The 27,558-nt window shown below is 40.9% G+C and overlaps 2 protein-coding genes across 4 annotated transcripts; both read right to left on the reverse strand.

The window, feature by feature from the left end:
- Nucleotides 1-4,866: 4,866 nt before the first annotated feature.
- Nucleotides 4,867-6,495, reverse strand: fabp7b (fatty acid binding protein 7, brain, b). Its single transcript, XM_055884809.1, has 4 exons — nucleotides 6,325-6,495; nucleotides 6,018-6,190; nucleotides 5,647-5,748; nucleotides 4,867-5,156 (listed from the first exon to the last, which is right to left on the reverse strand). The coding sequence occupies exons 1-4, from the start codon at nucleotides 6,395-6,397 to the stop codon at nucleotides 5,106-5,108; spliced, it is 399 nt and encodes a 132-aa protein (XP_055740784.1). The 5' UTR covers nucleotides 6,398-6,495; the 3' UTR covers nucleotides 4,867-5,105.
- Nucleotides 6,496-7,769: 1,274 nt separating this feature from the next.
- On the reverse strand, nucleotides 7,770-27,361 carry pkib (protein kinase (cAMP-dependent, catalytic) inhibitor beta). Of its 3 annotated transcripts, none has more exons than XM_055884812.1 (3): nucleotides 27,183-27,361; nucleotides 9,795-9,954; nucleotides 7,770-8,595 (listed from the first exon to the last, which is right to left on the reverse strand). In XM_055884812.1, exons 2-3 carry the CDS (start codon nucleotides 9,925-9,927, stop codon nucleotides 8,510-8,512), a joined length of 219 nt encoding a protein of 72 aa, XP_055740787.1. In that variant the 5' UTR covers nucleotides 9,928-9,954; nucleotides 27,183-27,361; the 3' UTR covers nucleotides 7,770-8,509. The 3 variants fall into 3 exon arrangements, with proteins under 3 accessions (XP_055740787.1, XP_055740788.1, XP_055740789.1); XM_055884813.1 differs by lacking the exon at nucleotides 27,183-27,361 and adding an exon at nucleotides 18,602-18,761; XM_055884814.1 differs by lacking the exon at nucleotides 27,183-27,361 and adding an exon at nucleotides 11,056-14,809.
- Between the last annotated feature and the right edge of the window lie 197 nt (nucleotides 27,362-27,558).

Below are 27,558 nucleotides of genomic sequence, written 5' to 3' on the forward strand. Positions count from 1 at the left end.
GTGCTTTGTGTAAAGTCTGTGAAGACAAATTGTTAATTTACGTTTCTGTTAAAATATTGCTTTGTTGTTAAGGGGCACACAGACCACCAAAAAATCTTTGCCAAACTGTACACGATATGCGGTCAAAATGCTAATCCCAAACTATCACCTAAACTTTATGCAGTTGTGAAGATCTATAATTATTTGTAGTCAGGTGCAAGCTATCTGGATGTAACTTTACCTAAGGAGCCACGGTGTAGTTATACCAAGAATGCTTACAGATGACAAAATATGAATGCCTAAGGAGTAAGGTTTAAAGGGCAATTTGAGATTGAAGTTTGAAGAAATTATAAAATGATAACATTTATTTTATTAAAAATAAAGGTGTGGAAGCTTGAAATTGAACACTGTTGTTTCTTTTTGCATATTCCCTTGTATAGAAATAATACTTTTTAGTAAATTAGCCCAAGTATATTGAGGTAACTATTTGCATCAGATTTTTAAGTATAGTTGTGAATACATTTGAAGTCAAAGTTTACATACACCTTAGCCAAATACATTTAAACTCAGTTTTTCACAATTCCTGACATTTAATCCTAGTACAGATCCCCTGTCTTATGCCAGTTAGGATCACCACTTTATTTTAAGAATGTGAAATGTCAGAATAATAGTAGAGAATGATTTATTTCAGCTTTTCTTTCTTTCATCACATTCCCAGTGGGTCAGAAGTTTACATACACTCAATTAGTATTTGGTAGCATTGCCTGTAAATTGTTTAACTTGTGTCAAACATTTTGGGAAGCCTTCCACAAGCTTCCCACAATAAGTTGGGTGACTTTTGGCCCATTCCTCCTGACAGAGCTGGTGTAACTGAGTCAGGTTTGTAGGCCTCCTTGCTCGCACACGCTTTTTCAGTTCCGCCCACAAATTTTCTATAGGATTGAGGTCAGGGCTTTGTGATGGCCACTCCCAATACCTTGCCATTGTTGTCCTTAATCCATTTTGCCACAACTTTGGACGTATGCTTGGGGTCATTGTCCATTTGGAATACCCATTTGCGACCAAGCTTTAACTTCCTGACTGATGTCTTGAGATATCGCTTCAATATATCCACAATTTTTCTTCATGAAGCCATCTGTTTTGTGAAGTGCACCAGTCCTTCCTACAGCAAAGCACCCCCAAAACGTGATGCTGCCACCCCCGTGCTTCACGTTTGGGATGGTGCTCTTCTTATATTTTTGTTTCATCAGACCAGGGGACATTTCTCCAAAAAGTACTATATTTTTCCCCATGTAAACCATAGTCTGGCTTTTTAACGGCGGTTTTGGAGCAGTGGCTTCTTCCTTGCTGAGCGGCCTTTCAGGTTGTGTCAATATAGGACTCGTTTTACTGTGGATATTGATACTTTTGTACCCGTTTCCTCCAGCATCTTCACAAGGTCCTTTGCTGTTGTTCTGGGATTGATTTGCACTTTTAGCATCAGGAGACAGAGCGCATCTCCTTCCTGAGCGGTATGACGGCTGCGTGGTCCCATGGTGTTTATACTTGCGTACTATTGTTTGTACAGATGAACGTGATACCTTCAGGCATTTGGAAATTGCTCCCAAGGATGAACCAGACTTGTGGAGGTCTACAATTTCTTTCCTGAGGTCTTGGCTGATTTCTTTTGATTTTCCCATGATGTCAAGCAACTAGGCACTGAGTTTGAAGGTAGGCCTTGAAATACATACAAAAATACAGGTACACCTCCAATTGACTCAAATGTTGTCAATTAGCCTATCAGAAGCTTCTAAAGCCATGACATAATTTTCTGGAAATTTTCCAAGCTGTTTAAAGGCACAGTCAACTTAGTGTATGTAAACTTCTGACCCACTGGAATTGTGATACAGTGAATTATAAGTGAAATAATCTGTCTAAACAATTGTTGGACAAATTACTTGTGTCATGCACAAAGTAGATGTCCTAACCGACTTGCCAAAACTACAGTTTTTTTCACAAGACATTTGTGGAGTGGTTGAAAAACAAGTTTTAATGACTCCAACCGTAGTGTATGTAAACTTCCGACTTCAACTGTATATATTTGAGTAGTAGGAACCCAATTAAAATACATTTTACTAACCTGAGTACCATAAGTAACTCAGCAAAAAACATTTGTAGATAAAACAGAATATAAATTCCTATACTGAGTAAATTCAGCAAAATAAACGTACAATATTAGCTCTGTAACGGATTGCATTAAGTATATCAAACTTATAACATTAGTTCTGGGACTTGAAGGATTTAAGCAGGTCAAACAAAAAAAACTGTTCTGAACCTGATAAAATGAAGTTGAATGGAAGTAATGTTTGAGATCCAGTTAGTTGTTTGCACTTCACATATTTGAGTTTGTAATACACTAAAAGCAAAGTATATTATACTTAAAACATCCTCCATGTTGGATTTACTTAAAAAGCTGATGCAAATAGTTACCTACATTTTTTTAAGTGAAAGGGGCACAATAGGTTTTACAGTGTATGAACATAAGATTCAACAACTGAGACATAAACTGAACAAGTTCCACAGACATGTGACTAACAGAAATGGAATAATGTGTCCCTGAACAAAGGGGGGTTTAAAATTAACAGTCACTATGTGGTATGATCACCAACTGCATTAAGTACTGCAGGGCACCTTCTCCTCATGGACTGCACCAGATTTGCCAGTTGTTGCTGTGAGATGTCACCCCACTCTTCCACCGAGGCACCTGCAAGTTCCCGGACATTTCTGGGGGGGAATGGCCCTAGCCCTCACCCTCCGATCCAACAGGTCCCAGACGTGCTCAATGAGATTGAGATCCAGGCTCTTCGCTGGCCATGGCAGAACACTGACATTCCTGTCTTGCAGGAAATCCCGCAGAGAACAAGCAGTATGGCTGGTGGCATTGTCATGCTGGAGGGTCATGTCAGGATGAGCCTGCAGGAAGGGTACCACATGAGGGAGGAGGATGTCTTCCCTGTAACGCACAGCGTTGAGATTGCCTCCAATGACAACAAGCTCAGTCTGATGAAGTTGTGACACACCGCCCCAGACCATGACGGACCCTCCACCTCCAAATCGATCCCGCTCCAGAGTACAGGCCTCGGTGTAACGCTCATTCCTTCGACGATAAACACGAATCCGACCATCACCCCTGGTGAGACAAAACCACGACTCGTCAGTGAAGAGCACAGTCCTGTCTGGTGCAGCGACGGTGGGTTTGTGCCCATAGTCTACGTTGTTGCCGGTGATGTCTGGTGAGCATCTGCCTTACAACAGGCCTACAAGCCCTCAGTCCAGCTTCTCTCAGCCTATTGCGGACAGTCTGAGCACTGATGGAGGGATTGTGCATTCCTGGTGCTTTCCTGGTGTAATTATGGCAGTTGTTGTTGCCATCCTGTACCTGTCACAAAGCTGTGATGTTCAGATGTACCGATCCTGTACAGGTGTTGTAACACGTGGTCTGCCACTGCGAGGAAAATCAGCTGTCCGTCCTGTCTCCCCGAAGCGCTATCTTAGGCGTCTCACAGTATGGACATTGCAATTTATTGCCCTGGCCACATCTGCAGTCCTCATGCTTTCTTGCAGAATGCCTCCTCTGCACATTTACACAGATGAGCAGGGACCCTGGGCATCTTTCTTTTGGTGTTTTTCAGAGTCAGTAAAAAGGCCTCTTTAGTGTCCTAAGTTTTCATAACTGTGACCTTAATTGTATACCATCTGTAAGGTGTTAGTGTCTTAAAGATCATTCCACAGGTGCATGTTCATTAATTGTTTATGGTTCATTGAACAAGCATGGGAAACCGTGTTCAATCCTTTACAATGAAGATCTGTGAAGTTATTTGGATTTTTAAGAATTATCTTTGAAAGACAGGGTCCTGAAAAAGAGACGTTTCTTTTTTTTTGTTTATTTATGTTTTGAGAAGGCAACCACATTTTGAAAACGCATTTACTGTTTTTCAAAAGGTCATAGAGTTGTGAGCATCGACAATATTGTAAAAAAAAAAAAGGCTGTACATGATTGAGAAAAACTGTACAAACATAGAATAGAATATAAAGGCAAATATCAGCATGAGATTTCATTTTACATGCAAAAATGGTTGACAGCTCAACAATCAGCCTGACAAAAAAATAATTGGTGCAATCAACGCATATAAACAATCTACCTATTGGCAGGTAAATGCTATTTTCAGGTGCAAGAGGCGCCACGTAAATCAGCAGCCCGTTGAACAGCAGCCCAACCAGAAGGAAGACGACGCCCATACTCTCTCATTAAGCTCATAAAATGTGAGCGAAAATACGTCGTATAAATTTTCTCAGCAGATACAAACAGGAAGTATGACGGTCATGTGACTGCTTTATCCGCTCCCTGGTTGTGAAAACAGTGCGGTCACGGGAGAACTTTAGATAGTTTACATTTCAGAGAGAGTCGAGGTCGCTCGGCGCAGATCTACTAAAATTATATTTGACTTTGGCGCAGGCATACACACGCCAAAACCCTTTTTGCAACATTGTTTCAACATGGACTTCCAAGGGATGTGAGCTTGATTTCTGCTGATACATTGTATCGTAAAATGAATACATTGTGGCAGACACTTACGACATAGGATCTTACCTACGAGAACAACATCATGCAATGCAGGACGTTTAAAACTTGTAGTGTATTTGAGGTTTCCACTTTGAAATGTCAGACTTAATTTTTTCTTACAACAATTTGATCAACCGCTATAAAAGATGTCTATGAATTATAATCCAAATATTATTTCACATTTCCTGTTGCTGCAGAACTATTTTATCGCTGTAGCAAACCGCCTACAAATAAGATCCTACATATTAAGGCCACGCACTGTAAATAATATAGTAAAAAATATATACTTTTTGAGTTATTTTTTTTATTTCAGCATGTTTCACACATGTTTACAAAGGATGATCTATCATGAAAGAAATGTATATAAAAATGTCTTTAAAAAAAAGATTTCCAGCCCATGTCATAAAACATTTGGAAGGATGAAGTGCAACGGTCAGCATACAGTAAAAAAAAAAATGATGATAACATTGGCTGTCTTCCAGTAAAATGGACACGAATGATTTAAATAGTGATGTCTCTCTGCTCATGCCTTCTCATAGGTACGCACTGCCACAATGTCATCAAATGTGAGAGTCTGTGGATCAGATGAAATAACAAATAAATCACTGTGAAATGAGCAAATCAAACATGAAATAGAGTGTAAATAAACATCATTATTAAAAGTAAGATATTGCTTGTTTTATGGTGATAAAAATAAGACTCCATTTTCTATTAGCTAAATACATCCCACCAGGTCACACCAGAAATGATCATTTAATATGATCATTGTATAATATGATAAATGCATAACATGGACAACTAGAGGTAAGCCTGCAAACTTGCATTAAAAAAATAGATATATAACTGCAGTCATCATGCTGAACTGATGAGGACAATGAACATTTTCTTTACTAATTTTCACGTCTCCACATTGACAACTAGACTACTATACTTCAGAATAAAGGCTTTCAGCATAGAAATACCCTCTCCACCAGTACTAGTGGGATTGCTTCCTCGCTGCCTTGTTTCATCATCCATATTATCCAGGAATTCACATTTCATAATTAACTCAGTAAGGCCCTTACCATGACCAATTTTCCATCCTTGATATCTCTCACAAACTTGGTCTCCTTGCCGTCCCACTTCTGAACGTGCGTAAGCTTATCGCCCTCCAAGCTCACAGTGGACTACAAACAGACGGGCAAAATAGGTCAGAATATTGCTCTCAATAATTACAATGTTATTGTAACTTCTATCAAGCAAGAGATACAATCATACAACATCCAAAACATAATCCAGACCATATTACTGTTACAAATTTGGACTGGGCTCTGTAACAGGCTTCTCAAACCCAGTGAAAAATATGAGCTGTTCCAACTGACAAAGCCTATAGCTAAGTAGTGTCCAGTGCTTATATCCCCAATTTGGACCATAAATCCTACATTATAGCACTTACTTTACAGTTTCTGTCATCGGCAGTGGCTTCGTCAAACTCCTCCCCCAGGTTGAAGGATATTTCAGTGTTCTTGAAAGTACTCTGGGTTTTTACGACCACTTTGTCCCCCTCTTTTGAGATGATAACCGTTGGTTTGGTCACATTTCCGACCTGCCTTGTTGCAAAACCAACACCTGCGAAATTAAGGAAAAAATGAAATAAGAGGTGTGATCATGCGAACTACCATACATAATGTAATTTATAAAATATAAGTCATAAATAAACTGTATTATTATTAGGTTATACTTTTAAAGTTATAAAAACTCACCAAGTGCTTTCATGTACTCATCGAAGTTTTCACTGTCGACCAGTTTCCAGGTGGCACAGAAGGCATCAACCATGATGAAGAGTTAGAGGACCGTGCAATAAGATAACTGAGGTAAAGTTAATACTGGTGGTGCCGTGAGTCTGTGAGCGTTTTCCCGTAATCCTACGTTATTTGTTTGGGGCTTATTAATATGCATCCTATAAGGGGCGGATAATTACTTCCCATTGGCTCAGGAGATACACTCTACCTTCTGATTGGCGTTGAGCGCTTCTAAAGCTATATTTCGATTTTTACTTTACATAGATTTGACCCAGCGTACCCATTGCAAATTACAAATACTATGTATTAACTGCTCGTGCATCGATTGCATTTGCAGATCCGTCTTGTGACTTACTAGAGGAAAGTTCTGCACAACACTAACTGCTCTCCTTGCTCTGCAAGACAGACTGTAAAAGGAATGTGTCATATCTAGGTGTGTGAAAATACTCAGCCGGAATCAGAGCTTGTTTGATAATTCTTTGTCATTAAGTGGATTAATCCACTCAAACAGTCGCATGGGCATTCTGCACGGAGGACAGCCATTATGCACTCTGTGAGCATTCGACTAGGCTATATGTTTCAGGCAAAGAAAGCTATTCATTTTCAGTATCATAAATCTGAAGGAAAGTAAAAATGGAACATTCATGTATTGCATTATTGAGTAGGCTATGGTTACAGTAATTATTTCATAGCATGACATCAGGTTCTGACTATTCTGATTAAATATGTGATGAATATGTATGCATGTGCATGTATGAATACTATTAGAAGACAAACATCTTTTTTCCTTGGCCCTCTAAAGATGTTCAGTGCTTTGTTTCCAAGCGCTTTGACATTTGATACAGAGTAAGTTAACATGGGTAGCCTAATTCATAGCATGGAGATTTCTTACTACAGTAACATGCATAATCCATATTTGAACAAATATTTATCCTTCATTTATTGTTTCAATATCTGTATTCAGTTAACAATTTGCTATATATTTATTGTCAATAAAAAAGGCTGTTATAAAGAGAATGTACTGTATATTTGCCAGTGGATTCTGAAAGATCCATTAATGTCGGCGTGAAAGATATGTTTGGTGCCCTCCTCTGGCCAAATCCGTCACCAGACACTGTTTCAATACAGTATAAGACATAAATAATACTAAAATAAATATGTTTTCATTGGTGACAAACACAACAATATTCTGGTTTCATGGCTAAGAAAAGCTATACTGACATACTTTATTATTGCAGCTGACTAAGGAAAAGTAGGACAGACAATGTAATCACCCTTTTACTGCCAATGATTGCACAAAGTTGGTATCAATTTCACTGTGTAATGAGATGCCTCCCCTGTACAAAGGCAACAAACAAACATATATTCTTAATTATGGCATCTGAAAAATATTCACAACAATTCCGTACGTAGAGGATCATGTTTATTAGCTGCAGTGGACATTGAAATGCATCTTTACAGGGAGGCAAATATAATGTAAAACTATATTTACAGACCGAAAATACATATATTTTTTACTTCTATTCACTCAGTTGTTAATAATGTTGATTTTAACAGTAAAAAACACACAGTAGAGGTTTGCACTGTAGCACACTAATAAATCACAATTATAAGATAAAAATTGTACTTACATCACCAAATGGAATGTTTATACTTTTGTTGTGCAAAGAGACATTCCTGCAACTACATGTTGACATTCTGAGAAAATGCTTTCATTGGAACACCTCTGTATGCAACGTATGTACAAGTCACTCTCGCTCAAATATGAAATGACATTTTTCAGAGTCATGCCCAACTGTCAGCCACTTCACCAGTTCACTGCATATGCTAAGATGAACAAGACATAAATGCAGGCTCATTCACCGTACATGTAATGAATTATGGGTAATCTTGAATGAATACCCCCTTAAAGCTACAAAGAAACAACCACTTCATTCCTAGCGACAGAGCTCTCCCTTCCCTTCATCATCCAACAGCTCTATAAGTTTTCATCATAGGTGTCCTGATGTTGCATAGCACGGTGCATGGCGATTACAGTTGTCTGGTCAATGGGGTTTGTTTGAGGAGAAGTGTTCCATGTTAGAGACAGTCTCTCTCTTGTTCTCCATCTTCTCTCGTAGTCAGTTAGCCAGAGACCAAGGCCCAATTACGTCCCCTCTGCCTTCTCCTCACCCTCTGTAGGACTCTTCGTTGGGCTTCCAGAGGACGAGCCCTCTCCTCCTTCTCCATCATCTGAGAAACACACAGAACAGCATTCATTATTTTAGTCAGAAACATATAATTGAAAATGCCTCAAGGCCCATGTAATGGAAAATGTCTGCATTCCAATTATAATCCAAGCTGTGCACTCTCCCCTCTTTTGTGTTGCTTTGTAAGATATGGATGATATGTTGCATTCACAAGATAAAAGGAATATGAGATTACCAACCTCAGCACATAACACATAGCTGGCTGACACCTTGAATATCAACAGAGACTAATCATAGCATAGACCCTCAACTCAACCGCTTTGTTCATATCCAGCATTTTAATACTGTTTTGAACACTGACAAAGTGCAATACGCCACATAGAGACGAGAATCTTCTGAGGAAATGGGCCAATACCGACTGCTTCTTGCCAGACACTTACAGTATTTTATTCTACCGATCAAACACTACTCTGCTTTGATCCTCATAGGGCAATGCCTAGGGGATTTATACTGCAAATTGCAGGCAACTATGTTATATCTGGTTCATGCCCTCTATAACTTGAGGACCTATGGACCCCGACATTGCACTGCAGCCACTAAGTGAAAAGAAGCAGAGCTGAGTAATACAGTTATACATCTACAGAGGCCTCCAACTAACAATTACTTCCCCACCCCTATGAACCAATGCATTGATTGGCTTCCCCTCACTGATAGATAGCCCTTTCCAAATGACCCTCACAGCCATTGAGCTATTACTAAAAAGAGAGAGATGGCTGTTCCATTCTTTAGTTTCCATTTAAACAGTTAAAGCTGTGGTACATTTTCCATACTGTTAACTTCCAGATGCCCTTTCCACTAAACCCTGCTTGATTAATGGAAAGCTGGCTGTCCAGACAGACACTTGCTAATGGTGATGGGTACTGGGCTGGCAGGGCCTAACAAAAGCACTCAACCATCTATTTATGACAGAGTGCTTTGTTCTTTGTTAAGTGATGTTCTGCCATGCTTTTCCCTTATATTTAGGTTTGGATTGTATAATTTATGGAAAAGTGCAATACTACATCTAAAGTAAACAGGTAGAACTGTTAATCTAAATGTTGAGATGAAAATACCTTCAATTGTGCAATTCATCCTAATCATTAACAGAGTGAAAGCATGCAGGCCTATGTAAATTATTGTAAATATTGCTGAAAGTATGCAGTCAAGTACTGTATGTAATTAAAAATACATTTCACTACCCACCTACAACAGAAAGCTCTGCTAGTTTGTCTGACAGGTCAGCAGGCCCCGCCTCAACGATATCAGGTACAGCGTTCCTCCGGCCAGTCCTCCCCGTGGCTGCAAAGTCGGTGACAACAGGCTCCACATCAGTCATCGCTGGGCCCTGTCCTCATAGCATAGTCTGGAGGGAAAGGAACACAACACCATAGTGTATTTTATGTCTAAACATATTGTAACTGGTTGATAACACTGTGTTATAAATCATTACACAAGCTCTCAGTCACACATCCCAGTACAACAGAATATCTGCAGTGCATATTACAGAGGTAATCACTCACAGGAAGTTGGTGGCACCTTAATTGGGGAGGACGGACTCGTGGTTATGGCTGGAGCGGAATAGTTGGAATGGTATCAAATACATCAAACGGATGGTTTCCATGTGTTTGATGCCATTCCATTGACTCTGTTCCAGCCATTATTATGAGCAGTCCTCCCCTCAGCAGCCTGCACTGTAATCAATGTATTGGGCACGCTGCACTTGTAACAATAAGCAGTAACAGGCCTAATATGTTTTGAACAAAAATTATGTTCAGAATGAATCAGTCTATATTTCTTTGTCTGGTAAAGTGTCATGCTTTTAACTCCAACTATCTGGTAAGGTATTGTACAGTATCAAATCAAAGCAAATTTTATTTGTCACATACACATGGTTAGCAGATGTTAATGCGAGTGTAGCGAAATGCTTGTGCTTCTAGTTCCGACAATGCAGTAATAACCCAACGAGTAATCTAACCTAACAATTTCGCAACAACTACCTTATACACTCAAGTGTAAAGGGATGAAGAATATGACATAAAAATGTATGAATGAGTGATGGTACAGAACGGCATAGGCAAGATGCAGTAGATGGTATAGAGTACAGTATATACATATTAGATGAGTAATGTAGGGTATGTAAACATATAAAATTGGCATTGTTTAAAGTGGCTAGTGATACATGTATTACATAAAGATGGCAAGATGCAGTAGATGGTATAGAGTACAGTATATACATATGAGATTAGTAATTTAGGGAATGTAAACATTATATTAAGTGGCATTGTTTAAAGTGGCTAGTGATACATTTTTTACATCAATTTTTCCATTATTAAAGTGGCTGGAGTTGAGTCAGTATGTTGGCAGCAGCCACTCAATGTTGGTGGTGGCTGTTTAACAGTCTGATGGCCTTGAGATAGAAGCTGTTTTTCAGTCTCTGTCCCTGCTTTGATGCACCTGTACTGACCTCGCCTTCTGGATGATAGTGGGGTGAACAGGCAGTGGCTCGGGTGGTTGTTGTCCTTGATGATCTTTATGGCCTTCCTGTGACATCGGGTGGTGTAGGTGTCCTGGAGGGCAGGTAGTTTGCCCCCGGTGATGCGTTGTGCAGACCTCACTACCCTCTGGAGAGCCTTACGGTTGTGGGCGGAGCAGTTGCCGTACCAGGCGGTTATACAGCCCGACGGGATGCTCTCGATTGTGCATCTGTAAAAGTTTGTAAGTGCTTTAGGTGACAAGCCGAATTTCTTCAGCCTCCTGAGGTTGAAGAGGCGCTGCTGCGCCTTCTTCACCACGCTGTCTGTGTGGGTGGATCAATTCAGTTTGTCCGTGATGTGTACACCGAGGAACATAAAACTTACTACCCTCTCCACTACTGTCCCTTCGATGTGGATGGGGGTTGCTCCTTCTGCTGTTTCCTGAAGTACACGGTCATCTCCTTTGTTTTGTTGACGTTGAGTGTGAGGTTATTTTCCTGACACCACACTCCGAGGGCCCTCACCTCCTCCCTGTAGGCCGTCTCGTCGTTGTTGGTAATCAAGCCTACTACAGTATAGTAAAGCTCTACAGACAGAACCCTGATATGAGCAATATTACAGATCATAGTGCTTTTACTAAGAGCACTGCTTCAATACCCTGCTCTAATGCCATTTGGTCCTTTAGCTCTAGTCTAAATATCCAGGACCTTTGTTAACTTGGCCTAAAGGCAATTGATTGGTATTACTACAGGGACATATACATCTGATCAATATTGTGATCAATACTCAACTATGTGTTACGCAACCTTTCGTGCAGCTCCATTTCCCCTTTGAATAAACAACCCTGCGTTTTACATTATGAGACCAAATGTAGGAAGACTAAATACCATGCAATGCAGTGTACAACTTGACCAGCAGAGGGCGCATTTCACATCAATACAGTATTGTAGATCTAATAATAATCTACTGGTCATGTTAAACAGGGAGTAACTCATTCCCTCTTGTTTTGTTTTGTTAACGCTAAGTAAAGATACTCAGAGATTGGATTACAGTCTCTCCTGGACTATTCACTATCTTAAATTTTTAACACCCACCAGCGATAACATTTAGACAGCCTATACATTTCCAAAGGCAATATGTCCTACCTCCAAGAACACAGCACACACACAGAAAGTGCCTAAGAAACCCATCTAGCCATCCTTCAACAGATGGTGCATCGCCCCCAGTGGGTGTAGATCAAGGCCGTAGGTGATACGCACCCACTGGATGTCACAAGATTTAGAATTTAATCAAACCCCCTAAATCAACACAGGCTATTCTTGGATTAGCTTTGTCGCTATTTTAAATAGGGCTCCAGCTTAACACCTGGGGCACCGGTGAGGCAGGTCAGACGGACACAGGGAGACGTTAGTCAGAATCAGGGCCAAGCAGGGAGATGTTAGTCAGAATCAGGGCCAAGCAGGGAGACGTTAGTCAGAATCAGGGCCAAGCAGGGAGACGTTAGTCAGAATCAGGGCCAAGCAGGGAGACGTTAGTCAGAATCAGGGCCAAGCAGGGAGACGTTAGTCAGAATCAGGGCCAAGCAGGGAGACTTTAGTCAGAATCAGGGCCAAGCAGGGAGATGTTAGTCAGAATCAGGGCCAAGCAGGGAGACGTTAGTCAGAATCAGGGCCAAGCAGGGAGATGTTAGTCAGAATCAGGGCCAAGCAGGGAGACTTTAGTCAGAGTCAGGGCCAAGCAGGGAGACGTTAGTCAGAGTCAGGGCCAAGCAGGGAGACGTTAGTCAGAGTCAGGGCCAAGCAGGGAGACGTTAGTCAGAATCAGGGCCAAGCTGGGAGACGTTAGTCAGAATCAGGGCCAAGCAGGGAGACGTTAGTCAGAATCAGGGCCAAGCAGGGAGACGTTAGTCAGAGTCAGGGCCAATCAGGGAGACGTTAGTCAGAGTCAGGGCCAAGCAGGGAGACGTTAGTCAGAATCAGGGCCAAGCAGGGAGACGTTAGTCAGAATCAGGGCCAAGCAGGGAGACGTTAGTCAGAATCAGGGCCAAGCAGGGAGACGTTAGTCAGAATCAGGGCCAAGCAGGGAGACGTTAGTCAGAATCAGGGCCAAGCAGGGAGACGTTAGTCAGAGTCAGGGCCACGCAGGGCGACGTTAGTCAGAGTCAGGGCCACGCAGGGAGACGTTAGTCAGAATCAGGGCAAAGCAGGGCCATTTGGACTAGAAATGTAATTGTTTTGACTTAGGGCGGTGAGTGACTAACGGTGTTATGCAGTGGTGTAAAGTACTCAAGTACAATCACTTTAACATACTACTTAAGTAATTCTTGGGGTACTGTACTTTACTATTTATATTTTTGACAACTTTTACTTCACTACATTCCTAAAGAAAATATTGTTACATTTTGGATGCTTAGCAGGACAGGAAAATTATCCAATTCACACACTTATCAAGAGAACATCCCTGGTCATCCCTAATGCCTTTGATCTGCAGACTCGCTAAACATAAATGCTTTGTTTATAAATGATGTCTGAATGTTAGGATGTGACCCTGGCTATTCGTAAATAAATAGAAAAACAAGAAAATTGTGCCCTCTGATTTGCTTAATCTATATAAGGATTTAGAAATGATTTATACTTTTACTTTTGATACTAAAGTCTATTTAAAACCAAATACTTTTACTCAAGTAGTATTTTGCTGGGTGACTTTTCTATTAAGGTGTTTTTACTTTTACTTAACAATTGGGTACTTTTTTCACCACCGGTGTTATGTATGGCCAGCTTCATCTGTTTACCAGCTTTAGAAGACAGAATGCTGGTTAAGCAGCATGGCCCATATAAAGGCCCTGTGTGCGCTGAGAGTGAGACCCTCGGAGGAGTGATCCTGCATGTTTAAAGGCCCACTGCTAAACACATGCATCCATAACTGTCTGAGACTACAGAGAGACTGCTGTATTTGGACTTGGGTCCCATCCAATAGAGGGCTCTGAGTAGCAGTGGAACCAACAGTGCCCTCACAGAGTGGGAGCAGCAGGAACTGGTGTTGGCATTCTCCTCAGTGCAGCCATTCAATCATCTGCGTCCACTGGAATAAAAGGAGCTGGCTGCGTTGCCAGCAGGCCCCTGTGCCAAGCAGCCAACGAGAGCCCAGTGCCAGAAGACAGGAGGGAGGCAGCAGCTTGTGTGTGTTTGACTGAGAACATCACTGCCCACTGCTGTTAGAAACACAAGCTTGTCTCCGTATGGTTGAGCTCACTCACACACTGCAGCAAGGAGGGCGTCGTAAAGCATCCTATGCATATGTGGGTTGAAAGGTGTAGGTGTGTAAAGGCCTATTGTTGTCAGAATCAGAAAGGATAGAATCTGTTTACAGGTTAGACCACTAAAGACTGACTATAAGAGCCTTGCCAATCAGCAAACATGTTTCCCTTAAAAGGTCTCCCGAGTGGCGCAGTTGTCTAAGGCACTACATCGCAGTGCTAGCTGTACCACTAGAGATTCTGGGTTTGAGTCCAGGCTCTGTCGCAGCCGGCCGTGACCGGGAGACCCATGGGGCGGCACACAATTGGCCCAGCGTCGTCCGGGTTAGGGGAGGGTTTGGCTGGCAGGGATGTCCTTGTCCCATCACGCGCTAGCGACTCCTGTGGCGGCTGGGTGCCGTGCACGCTGAGCAACACTAGCCTGGTGGAACCAGCCTGATTGCTGCATTCACCATTCTGATTCACAAGTAAAATAGAATGATGAACACAGTGATCAGACTGGTTCTACTTCACCACATGCATTATCTAATAACAAACCCCTCTAAAACAAAGACTGTTAATCCAGTCTTGATCAGTCTTAATCCTTAACAGTGTTGGAGTAGCACAACATCTTATCTCCTTCTAATTCTTTACAACTTTCCAGCTACAGTACAGTATGACAACAAGAAGTTGTTAATGGAGAGAAATCTCCTCATTCCTGAATGGGTTTCCTTTCATGTCTATTTACGGTAATGACTACCCAGCTAGGACATTTGGTTCCTTGGAAATTGTGGGAATGTACGTTTTGGTTTCCCATTGGTTCTGGGAACGAAGCCATACGTTTCCCGACTGGAATGTTTTTTAAACGTTCTGAAAACGGAAGTGAACATTTCGTCTGTTCTGGGAATATTCATTTTTAGGTTGCAGGGAGGTTCTGAGAATGTTTTACTATGGTTCCCTGAACGTTCCTGGGAGGTTTTATTAATGTTCTGAGAACGGAAAATATAGGTTATCTGTTCTGCAATTAAGTTGGGGATGGGATTGAAGGGACAAATATAGGAAAGATATACTAACTGAGCACAGCACAGATGACTGACATCACTCCATCAGATGAAGATTGACAATCTTGACAAAAACATGAAACCCAGTTAACAGTTCCAAAATGCAAACATAAATGTGGAATATCTCCAAAACATTTGCAATTATTATAGTCAACAACAGAGGATGTAGAGCCATCTTGCATGTCAGGCACGTCAAAGCTAAATATACAAGGTAACACTACTTGTGAAGTACACAAATAAGTCCATAAATATGCAAAAATAGGTCTAAATGGCTGACCTAGGAATGGACCCTGGGAGATGAGTGATTCATGCTAAAAACTCAGATTATGTTCCAATTTATCAAAAGATTAAATCAGTTGTAATGGACTTAATATACTTCACACTAATTTGAAAAACAAGCCTTAAAATACTCAGCCCATCTTATTGACTTAATGAGACATCCCTTTAAAACATAGGATTGGTTATAGGGACAACAGGATTATACAGATACTTATATATGCAGCAAGCACTCATGCATACGATGAAAAATGTACGATGTGTGACCACTCCACGTTATATTTTATGAAGCATGAAAAGAAACACACCGTGTAAAAAACTGTGGGAATATAACGATCAGGTCAAAAACTTACTGGACATATAACCCTCAGGTCGTTTGGGTTCTATTTACGTTCCAACAAACAAGATAAACATGTTTGAGTTCAGTGAATATTCGCTGCTCTACGGAGTGGGGATAAGATGTGCACAGCCACTGTGCCGCAATGCCATTCCATTCACATGGCATTTCCCAGGAGACACTGTACATTCTAAAACTAACTCTGCACAAAGTCGTAAACACACTTAACTAGGCTCTGCTGCTCTACTTCTGAGAATGTCTCACTGCAGAACTCTTTGTGGAAAACACCTGGATGAGCCTACTACTTGTCTTTCTGAAATTTGAATGGAAATCTGTCCTTAGTTGTAAATGGAAGCGTCTTATGTCATGTGGTCTGTCCTCACAACCTGTCAAAGCTTTGTTATTTTAGTGGCTTGAATTGTCTCACTAACTAATGGCTGAACTGTAAACTGTCTCCCTCTGTCCACCAGTGCTGGTTGGACCAATGTGGAGTGATGACCTAGAGCAGCTTGGCTGAGTGTGATAAGGGTAACGGCCATTGGAAGTTTCTACTCCTGTGTCAGAACAGCAAACAACACGTGGAGCCCCAGCTAATTTACTTAGTGACAATGGCTTGAAAGAGAACCATTACTCTGGGCTAGGCTGACCTTCAAGCTCAGACGGCCACCACCACTCATCACTAGCGTTGCACACCCTGCCAGCCACAAGGTTTCTTGATCCTCCTCATATTAAATGGAGAATATAGCACACTTTCAATAACCCCACTGCCTCTTAATCTACATGGAAATAAGCTTTGTTGTGAGAAGGTTATCCGACAGTACCCGTATGTCCGATTGCCAGGAGGCTTACATGGACAGATATAAGTGATCCTCTGTAGCTCAGTTGGTAGAGCAAGGTGCTTGCAATAGTAGGATATGGAGTTCAATTCCCAGGACCACCCATACTTAAAATGTATGCACACGACTGACAAAGCTGCTTTGGATGAAAGCATCTGCTAAATGGCATATATATAATAGGTGGATGAACTGCATGCAGAGAGAAAAACACCTGAGGCTCAACCAGGACCCTGTCCCTGGGTTCCCCCTCTTCTTTCCACTCCACTGAGAGAAGAGAGAGCTCCCGACGTCTGATAATGAGCCGTGTTCAGTGGGAAACTTAAGGGAATTAAGTCACATGGCAGCTTTGTGAATAAACAGTTGGCTGTTCATTATTCAGGTGGGTCAGGGACTCTCATTACTGTAGCCCATAAACAAACAAGAGTCCTGCTCACAGAGCATAGTGAACAGCCTGCCTCTCCACTCCCACTGTTTACTCATATAGCAGCGCAAAGCATAACATGACATCATTGATCTGGCACCATTGTCTAATTGTCCACTGAGGTATTATTGAAAACAATGATTTTCCACAGATGGAAGATACTCTACAAGGAAGAGAAATGTGACAGTGTCCTATTTATATCTGAGAGATGTCCATCCAAGAATGTTGTATCCTGCCCCTATGGGCTCTTTACCCAACCCAGTGGTAGCTGTGTTGATCCCGCTGTGAGTGACAGTGTGGAAGGCCGGCCCGTCCTCGGTCTGTCCCTATCAGCAGGCTCACAGGCTTTTCCCAGCAACCCTCTGTCCAAAAGGGCAGCATGTGACCGAGCGAGCGGTCAGATAACACGGCCAACACAGAGAGACCCCAGCAAGGCAACGGGGATGACTGCCAAACATAACTTAGAAATACTGTGACAACATTTGATTAAGGCACAGCAGGTCCAGAAATAAAAAAACAAACGCGCACGTAACAGCCATTAGGCGAAGGAAGAAAATTAGTCATCTCTTTAAATGTTGTAGGAGCCAAATGCTTGTTGATGTAACTGATAAGAAACCACATTACATTGCGAAAACATGCAATTAAATGAATCACAGGCATCACGGCTACAGTACAGTGTGTCTCTGCACAATGTTATTTCAGCGTTATTATAAAGCCTTGACAGCAGATGCCCATTTGATCATGTTACACTGCTCATTGGACCTCTTCTACCCAGAAATATATCCTAGTTGGGGAGCCCACAATATTTCCTCTCAACTACTAATATTTGTCATTTTGCTATGGAAAGATGTAATTCGAAACAAAGCCTACAAAAGTTGCCTCCATGTTTTGCAGCATAGAGAGGGTAATTAAGTAAATGTCTCCCATAGCAGCCGGGAAGAGAAGAGGGCCCTCCACCTCCATATAGGGCTATATTTGGCCAGGCGATCTCCTGATGACTGGGATTTAGAGGACACAGCTCCCAGGGCTGCACATTCTCTGTCACTCATATGTAAGAGCACCAAACTGACAAGTGACTTTAGTGCACTGAAAAGCTTATCTTTTTCAAATCACTGAGTAGGGCTCCTCCAGGGTATTTCCAATCGAGAGATTCATAACTCTGATTGAGCATCTCTTCAGTTCATACCATCTGCAAATTCTTGTTGCCATTTCTCATAAATATCCTACATTATTGTAGCTAGTGTCACATCTGGTCAGACAGAGTCATTCTTAAAGCCACTGATGAGCTCATAAAACGTCTTTATAAACACCCCCAGTGCTCAAAGAATACATATAACAAGCAATGGAGAGAGAAAAAAACATAAACATACTTAGCAGGCGAGTTGAAGATGCTGTGCAGGTAAGCCGGATGAGAGGTTTTAATCTTTCCCTATTTATAGCCAAGTGAGTTGGCCTGAGCAGCAGCAGCGAGGAGAGATGGAGATGAGGCAGAGCAGAGAGGCAATGTGATTCATCATCTACTGACCACTGTAGAGGCGGGACTATGGTCGTTCTCCCATTCCAGACGGAGGGAGAGAGGCCGTCCCTGGAGGATGCCTGTCCTGCTGGCCACCTGCCTCCTCAAACAAACATGAAACATTCTCCCGATAGGCTTCATATGGGCTGTTTCCAAAATGGCACACTATCCACTGTATAGTGCAATATGTTTGACCAGGGCGCATAGGTCAGCGTAAAAGGTTTTGGGTTGGCATTTGGGACACAAATATGATCAAATCCCTCCAAGATTTACTAAAATCCTTTGAACTGGATAGTCAATTGGATATCTACATGCTTTGAAGTGAAGAAAGCCAGTATCTGATCTTGAAATAAGCCACACCAGAGCTTTGGAAAACAGCTGCCCGTGGCTGAGTTGGCAATTTACAGAACACAACACATTGAGGTCTTATTGAAGTTGAGCATTTGAGGAACAAAATGCATTTTTCACTTAATATTTCTGTAAAAGTCCTAGCTAAGTCATAATATCTAAGAAAATCAACCAGATGCCTAAAATAGTCCCACAAAAAATATAATACCGAAACAAACATTTCTATCACACCAGTGTGTTAAACTGATCAAGACTATATTGAAGCAATAAGGCCAGAGGGGGTGTGGTATATTGCTAAAATACTGTCACGGCATGACGCAACACCGTGGGATAGGTACGATGCAACGCCGTGGTATATTGGCCATATACCACAAACCCCCGAGGTGCCTTACTGCTATTATAAACTGATTACCAGCATAATTAGAACAGTGAACAATACATTTTGTGTCATATCTGTGGTATACCACGGCTTTCAGCCAATCAGCATTCAGAGATCAAACGACCCCGTTTATAATCACAATTAATGCAAATCTTAGATGCTGGTTTCAAAGCTTGATGCTGTGACCCGTCGTGTTGCCAAGGGCATCTTTGAAACTCACTGTCAATTCATGGCCCTCTCCCCCAGGAAGCAGCCTGTGACTTTGAAAAAGCTTCCTCCCTTTGCACTTTGTTGAAAAATCACCTTGAGAAGACTCATGAGGAGTTTAATGTCGGGGAGAGCAAGAGTCAGGGAGCGGAAATTCTGAAAGCCGATTCATTACACACGCCTGCCAGAAGAGGCATGCACTCCAACACTGTAACTCCTCTCTCTGGTAGGTCTGATGGCCTCACCATTATGTGCCCGAGTGACAGTGACCCCATCAAATAAAAACAGCTCTCTCTGCTCACCCAAGATTGACTACAATTGCATTATTAATGACATAAGCGGATTTGAATAAAATATTCATATTTTGTACTGTGTATATGCACACACATGCACTGGCATTCTCTACAAATAGATATTTATGGTGACTCATCTATTTGGCTACATGTGAAATAACACATTTTAAATAGGCCCAAAGACCCTCCTTTATAATCAGTCAATCGATGCATTCAGAAAGTATTTACACCCCTTTACTTCTCCCCCACATTTGTTGTGTTAAAGCCTGAACGTAAAATGTATTACATTGCAATTCATTTGTCACTGGCCTACACACAATACCCCATAATATCAAAGGGGAATAATGTTTTTAGACATTTTTACAAATGTATTAAAAATGAAAAGCTGAAATGTCTTGAGTCAATAAGTATTCAACCCCTTTATTATGGCAAGCCTACCCTGTGTGCAATAATAGTGTTTAACATGATTTTTTAATGACTGTTTCATCTCTGTACCCCACACATACAATTATCAGCAAGGTCCCTCAGTCAAGCAGTGAATTTCAGATACAGATTCAACCACAAAGACCAGGGAGGTTTTCCAATGCCTCGCAAAGAAGAAAACCAATTGGTAGATGGGTAAAAATTAAATAAAAAGCAAACATTGAATATCCCTTTGAGCATCGTGAAGTTATTAATTACACTTTGGATGGTGTATCAATACACCCAGTCACTACAAAGATACATGCGTCCTTCCTAACTCAGTTGCCGGAGAGGAAGGAGACCGCTCAGGGATTTCACCATGAGGCCAATGATGACTTTAAAACAGTTACAGAGTTTAAAAGCTGTGATAGGAGAAAACTGAGGACAGATCAACAACATTGTATCTACTCCACAACACTCACCTAATTGACCTAAGCAAAAAGAAGGAACCCTAACAGAATAAAAAATATTCCAAAACATGCATCCTGTTTGTAACAAAGCACTAAAGTAATATTGAAATACATTTGGCAAAGGAATTAACTTATTGTCCTGAATACAAAGTGTTATGTTTGGGGCAAATCTAATGCAACACATTACTGAGTACCACTCTCCATATTTTCAAGCATAGTGGTGGCTGCATCATGTTATGGGTATGCTTGTAATCATTTAGGACTGGAGAGTTTTTCCAGGATTAAAAATAAAACGTAACGGAGTTAAGCACAGGCAAAATCCTAGAGGAAAACCTTGTTCAATCTGCATTCCACCAGACACTAGGAGATGAATTCACCTTTCAGCAGGACAATAACCTAAAACACAAGGCCAAATCTATACTGGTGTTCCTTAGAAAGACAGTGAATGTTCCTTAATGGCCGAGTTACAGTTTTCACTTAAATCTGCTTGAAATCCTATGGCAAGACCTGAAAATGGTTGTCTAGCAATGACAAACAACCAATTTGACAGAGCTTGAGGAATTTTGAAAAGAAAACTGGGAAAATGTTGCACAATCCAGGTGTGGACAGCTCTTAGAGACTTACCCAGAAAGACTCACAACTGTAATAGCTGCCAAAGGTGATTCTAACATGCATTGATTCAGGGGGTTGAATACAGATATTAGTGTTTTATTTTTCATCCATTTTTCATCTACTTTGACATTTCAATATTTTGTGTAGATTGTTGACAAAAAATTACAATTAAATCAATTTTAATACCACTTTGTAACAGCAAAATGTGGAAAAAGTCAAGGAGTGTGAATACTTTCTGAAGGCGGTGTATCTGTACAATTTCCACAGCAATTTTGCTTAAAACAATCCAGATTAACAAGGTTTATTACACATGAAAGGAAAAACAATCATCCAAGACTCTTGGATAACATGGTGCCTCTTGGGCAATTCAAAAGACTGATTGAGGACCTTTTACCTGAATAATGTGTTTTTCTATGATTGTGTTTTGCTTTTCTAGTATTGATATGTACTGCTGTATATACAGGGCTAATCAGTAAAATAAACCTTGGTCTCAGCATAACTCCCTGTCAAAATTGTTGCGGATAGTTCACCCAAATTACACATTGGTTTCCTTACCCTGTAAGCAGTCTATGGACAAGGTATGAAAGGAATCCATTCTTTGGTTTAGATTCCCTGGTACGGATTCCACATGCTAACGTTTTAGCATTTTTGGCACAAATCCCATTCAAGTCATGGGACTGATATTAGCATTTTTCACACATCATGTCCAAATAATTTGAAAGTATCTCAAATGGATTGTGAAGCTCAACAAAGTCACATAGCTGCATTGAACATGATGCGCGAAAAATGCTAATATCAGTCCCATGACTTGAATGGGATTTGTGCTACAAATGCTAAAATGTTAGCATGTGGAAAAAGTTCCAGGGAAACTAAACCAAAGCATGGATTGCTGTCATAACTTGTCCATAGACTGCTTACAGGTTAAGGAAACTATTTGTAATTTTGTAATTTATTTACAAACTATTGCTTGTATATAAAATAAATAAAAACTTAAATTATCAATGGCTTTAATAAATAAATAATTTCCTCACATTCGAGAGAATTCCTGCCAGAGGTTAATAACAAACTTTGTGAATGAAACCCTTGTCTTTATATCGGCCCATATATCATGTGTCACAGACTTCATGAGCAGACAGGTGGTTTGTCTAGCAGTAAATGAGAGTACCATTTCATCAAATCACATAGGGCAGTCTACAATAAACAACCGGCTTGTTGAAGACTTTACCAGGCAGTTGTGCGGTCTGCTGGGGCCAAACAATCATAGCTAGGTGGTCTATTTCATATTTGTTATTCCTCGTACAGTGTCTCGTTCAACCGCAGCTTCATCAACAGAGTGCAACGCAGGATATAAAGCAGGGCGACGAGTACAGCCTAGATTGCTTGTGGTTTATCTTTAGCCTCTGTGATGACTCGGCTCAAATCCGGTGATTTAAGATTACACAATCCTGGTTGTTTTATTGCCCCAAGTCTCTAGACTTTACACAAGGCTGGATAAAACAAGGATTAGGCCTTCATCTACTGACTGTGGGGCTCTTCATCTACTGTGTGTATTCTGTGAATTATAACGTGTATGGTTATAATTTATACAGATGTACACTACCTGTCAAAAGTTTTAGAACACTTATTCATTCAAGGGTTTTTCTTTATTTTTTACTATTTTCTACATTGTAGAATAATAGTGAATACATCAAAACTATGAAATAACACATATGGAATCATGTAGTAACCAAAACAGTGTTAAAAAAATCGAAATATATTTTCTATTTGAGATTCTTCAAATGCCCACAATTGTCCTTGATGACAGCTTTGCACACTCTTGGCATTCTCTCAACCAGCATTATGAGGTAATCACCTGAAATGTGTGCCTTCTTAAAAGTTAATTTGTGGAATTTATTTCCTTCTAAATGTGTTTGAGCCAATCAGTTGTGTTGTGACAAGGTAGATAGCCCTATTTGGTAAAATACCGCCAATATCATGGCAAGAACAGCTCAAATAAGCAAAGAGAAATGACAGTCTATCATTACTTTAAGACCTGAAGGTCAGTCAATACGGAAAATGTCAAGAACTTTGAAAGTTACTTCAAGTGAAGTCGCAAAAACCATCATGATGAAACTGGCTCTTATGAGGACCTCCACAGGAATGGAAGTCCCAGAGTTACCTCTGCTGCAGAGGATAAGTTCATTAGAGTTACAAGCCTCAGAAACTGCAGCCCAAATAACTTCAGAGTTCAAGTAACAGACACATCTCAACATCAACTCTTCAGAGGAGACTGTGTGAATCAGGCCTTCATGGTAGAAGTGCTGCAAAGAAACCACTACTAAAGGACACCAATAGTAACAAGATACTTGCTTGGGCCTAGAAACACGATCAATGGACATTAGACCGGTGGAAATATGTTCTTGGTCTGATGAGTCCAATTTTGAGATTATTGGTGAACGGATGATCTCCGCATGTGTGGTTCTCACCGTAAAGCATGGAGGAGGAGCTGTTATTGTGTGGGGGTGCTTTGCTTGTGAACAAGTTCATGATTTATTTAGAATTCAAGACACACTTAACACTCTACTACAGTACACAACATAAGAATAATGTGGGATTGCATTGCTGTTCTGCCACTAAACCAATGGCTCCTTTCATTACCAAAATGCCAGAGGTTTAAAGGGCTAAAAAGGACCAAATGTGACCCAGCAGTATGGATAAAGCATTAGCAATACATCCCAAAATAGTTTCCTCGTATTCAATATTTCACAGAAAGGACATGTGTGTGTGCAGCAGCCTCTGGAAGCTGTTCTGACTCTGGCAGTGCAGTCCAGAATGACAATGTTAGACTCCCACAATGGGCCAGATTTGTGATCATTTTATTGACTCAATAGTGAGAGGAGCGAGAGCATGCTTGACTAAGTGCTAAAACGGATGCGGTTTCACAAGAGCCAATAGAGAGAAATATTAACTGCGTCTTTTTGTAGGCACTAACTCTGCCATGGTTCGTTGGACAAAGCCTATGGGAAAGTTAATTTCGTTTTTGTAGGGTTTTTTGATAAACACAGAAAATAGCGTATGTGGTAAACACAGGTTTAGGAGATTTTATACGTTTTGTTCTATGCGATAATCTTCATCAGCTAAAGTCACTTTCTGTGCATTTTGAAGCATTTATGTAATAAAAAAACACATGAAGGCTTTATAATTCATAAAGGTCATGTTAACTGACTGATATTACAATCATAGAACAAAATGTATAAAATCTCCTAAACCTGTGTTTACCTTATTTTCTACCTTTATCCCACAACCATATTCTTTCCTCATTCATTTTCTCCATAGGAATGGCTGAATGAACCAGAGTTAACTCAGTTCTATTTTTTAGGACTAAAAGCTGTCGAGCTCTATTAATTACCATAGGGCAGACTAAGCTGAGAGGGAGCCAGGCAGACGAGAGGAATGATGGGAAAGAGGAGCCCTCCTGGGGCATTGCTAGTGAAATACCAGCACAGAAACTGTCAAAAGGCATTCACAGATGCATTGATGACACTCACTGAAGAAAAAAACACTTCAAACAGCATGAGCCACAACAAAACCGCTTTCCTGTAGCAGGCAGACTGTAGTTAAAGATGGCCAAATTGAAATGCCACCTATTGTCAGCGTTTACCTGACTAAGCCCTAATCCTTTCAGACGCCATCTTTAAAAGACAGTTGGTCTCGGGGATTTAAGGTAGAGGTGTCTTCGATCAAACTCCTGATGAGTCTCTGATCAGGTTACAGCTTACCCTCTTTGTTTGATACAATAAAAAGCACAGCTTCTCTCTGCATTTGTTTTATCAGACATTCCTGAGAAAAACTTTTAATGTGTAGATACGACACAATGTGATAACAGGGAAATAAGGGGTACCAAACTGCCCTTTTCATTCCCACCATGTGTGCAATTACACACACTAGTAGGCAGACAACATTACTAATTCTCTGTCATCAACTCAGCCAATTAACAGGATTATACAAATGGGAGGCACCTGAGCTCATTACCTGAATACATGTTTTTTTAAAGTACAGTCACGACTGACCAATTTGGAATGATCTACTGTGATATTAGATCCTTAGTGACAGGCAGATGATGGTCACTGGTCCACATGAATGATGAATAGTTATATTTGCATATCTAACACCGGACAACCTCCAGATAGCAGGAATATAAGCCTATAGGCAGCTACCAGCTCGGGACATACAAACCCCACCTCTAAGGTGAAAAGGGTAACAGCGTTCTTCACATTTCTCTTGACCTTTCCAGAGAGTAATAATAATGGTATAGCGTTGCGAGGTGAAGGAGCGCTGAGTCTATTTGACAAAGTGCTGACCAGAGGAAGCAGAGGGGGGTGTGATGCTATGTCCCCATGCAACTTCAGCTGTCGCTCTGGATATACGTTAACAACATCTCACTTCTACTTTTAGTATCCTCTTTAGAAAATACAGCAGTCCGTTGACAACAACAGCCTGGTCCAAGCTGAGTGGCACTTGTTTGGATGGCAAACTGACACCTACACTACAGTAATTCTAAACTTACACAATGATTATGGTGGAGAAGGTCAGACAGATTGTGCGACGGGGTCTGGAAATGACATGTTACACAGGATTCTAAAGACTATAGCAGGCAGTCAACATATTTAAGATTAGAATGTGTCTCCAATCTCTTCCCTCTCCATGTCATAATCAACACATTTCCCCAGGCTGGCTCATTATTCTGCCAGTCATGTAGTCTCTCAGGGCAGGTGTTGACTGGTGGATGTGTTGATGGTGGGAGTGAAAGGAATAGCATGGTGCTTACCCTCTACTCAGCAGGAGCTAGGGAGTCAGACACTGGAATGGAATGCATGCTGTAATCAGGAATAAACCCAGTGCTTGGAGATCCCCATAAATACAACATCCTACTGCATGATGCACGTTGAGAGGACACGGTTTCAAACCATAGGTTTGAGTTGTCATCGGAAAGGTTTTAGCTGAGTGTCACCTTCCTCAAACAGCTTATTCAAAAGATGAGAGCCACATAAATATGACCATGCTTTATTTCATTAGTGGGAATAATATAAGATATAATATAAAATAAATGAGGAAACACTGATTGATAGAATCAGTATTGTTCCTCGTGATTTCACTGCAGTCAGGTAAGCTAATTGAAACATTTATGGCATTAAATCAAATCAACTAGGTATTCAGACAGAGCGACAAATAATTGAATTAGAGATAGGTGAGCTTTGTTTCAAGTATTGAATAGCCTTCAAAGGCTAATGTCATTTGGAATGAGAGGAGGATTTGTCCTTAAAATACAACGACCTTATGAACAATTATTAATAACCCTGATTATCAATCAATCCAAGTAGCATGATATTCGTTGATATTTTTCTGCATGACAAACAACATGATTGTTCAATAACAATGGAATGCATGTAGCCTACAACGGATAGATCGATTGACAAAAAGGTTGCTCAAACATCTGCACATTGTAGCCTATAGTGTGTATGACATTGCATATACGGCATTGTCATGTGTGGAATTTACATGACTGAAATTCTCTGGCTGCAGATTTCTACCGCAAGTAATGACAACAATAACCAGCTGAATTAAGAACCGTATAACTTGCGCATAAATTAGGCTTCAGCAGCCTGTAGGTTACTTGTCGGCATTGGGCAACAACCTGACGACGAGTAACCTTCCAAAACACGAAATATGGTGACACTTACTTACCCAATGTGTAGAACAAATGGTTGTTACAATAATGTGCTTAAAATGCGCTCCCCCGAAATATATATTTCACCATCGACAACCCAGGGATAGGACGCGTTGCGCACAGTCCATCCTCATCGTGATTTCCTCTACTCTCTTTATTCTAGTGAGAGGAACAATATCCCCGCCACGGTGACATCACACAGACATACTTCGCACGGGAACGCGCAGAGGCCAGTGCGGGTTTAACTTGAGCACGTTTGTTTCGTCCTCTATCGCAGTATCTTTGAAGTCTATAATAATGTAATCACGACCCTATATCACCAGTTTGATGGACATTCAGATTGACATATGTTCTGATAAGGAACTGATAATGTAGTATTGGCATTTGCATTGC

Source organism: Salvelinus fontinalis, chromosome 27 (genome assembly GCF_029448725.1).
Source record: "Salvelinus fontinalis isolate EN_2023a chromosome 27, ASM2944872v1, whole genome shotgun sequence".
In the NCBI taxonomy this organism is placed as follows: Eukaryota; Metazoa; Chordata; class Actinopteri; order Salmoniformes; family Salmonidae; genus Salvelinus; species Salvelinus fontinalis.

Excerpts from the sequence above, each read along its gene's own strand:
- pkib (XM_055884812.1), bottom strand. The coding sequence starts at position 9,927 with ATGACTGATGTGGAGCCTGTTGTCACCGACTTTGCAGCCACGGGGAGG. Across the intron at positions 8,596-9,794 it reads AGCAGAGCTTTCTGTTGTAG|ATGATGGAGAAGGAGGAGAG; the intron begins GTGGGTAGTGAA and ends TGTGTTTCTCAG.
- fabp7b (XM_055884809.1), bottom strand. The coding sequence starts at position 6,397 with ATGGTTGATGCCTTCTGTGCCACCTGGAAACTGGTCGACAGTGAAAAC. Across the intron at positions 5,749-6,017 it reads CCGATGACAGAAACTGTAAA|TCCACTGTGAGCTTGGAGGG; the intron begins GTAAGTGCTATA and ends GTCTGTTTGTAG. Across the intron at positions 5,157-5,646 it reads AGGATGGAAAATTGGTCATG|ACTCTCACATTTGATGACAT; the intron begins GTAAGGGCCTTA and ends TCTGATCCACAG.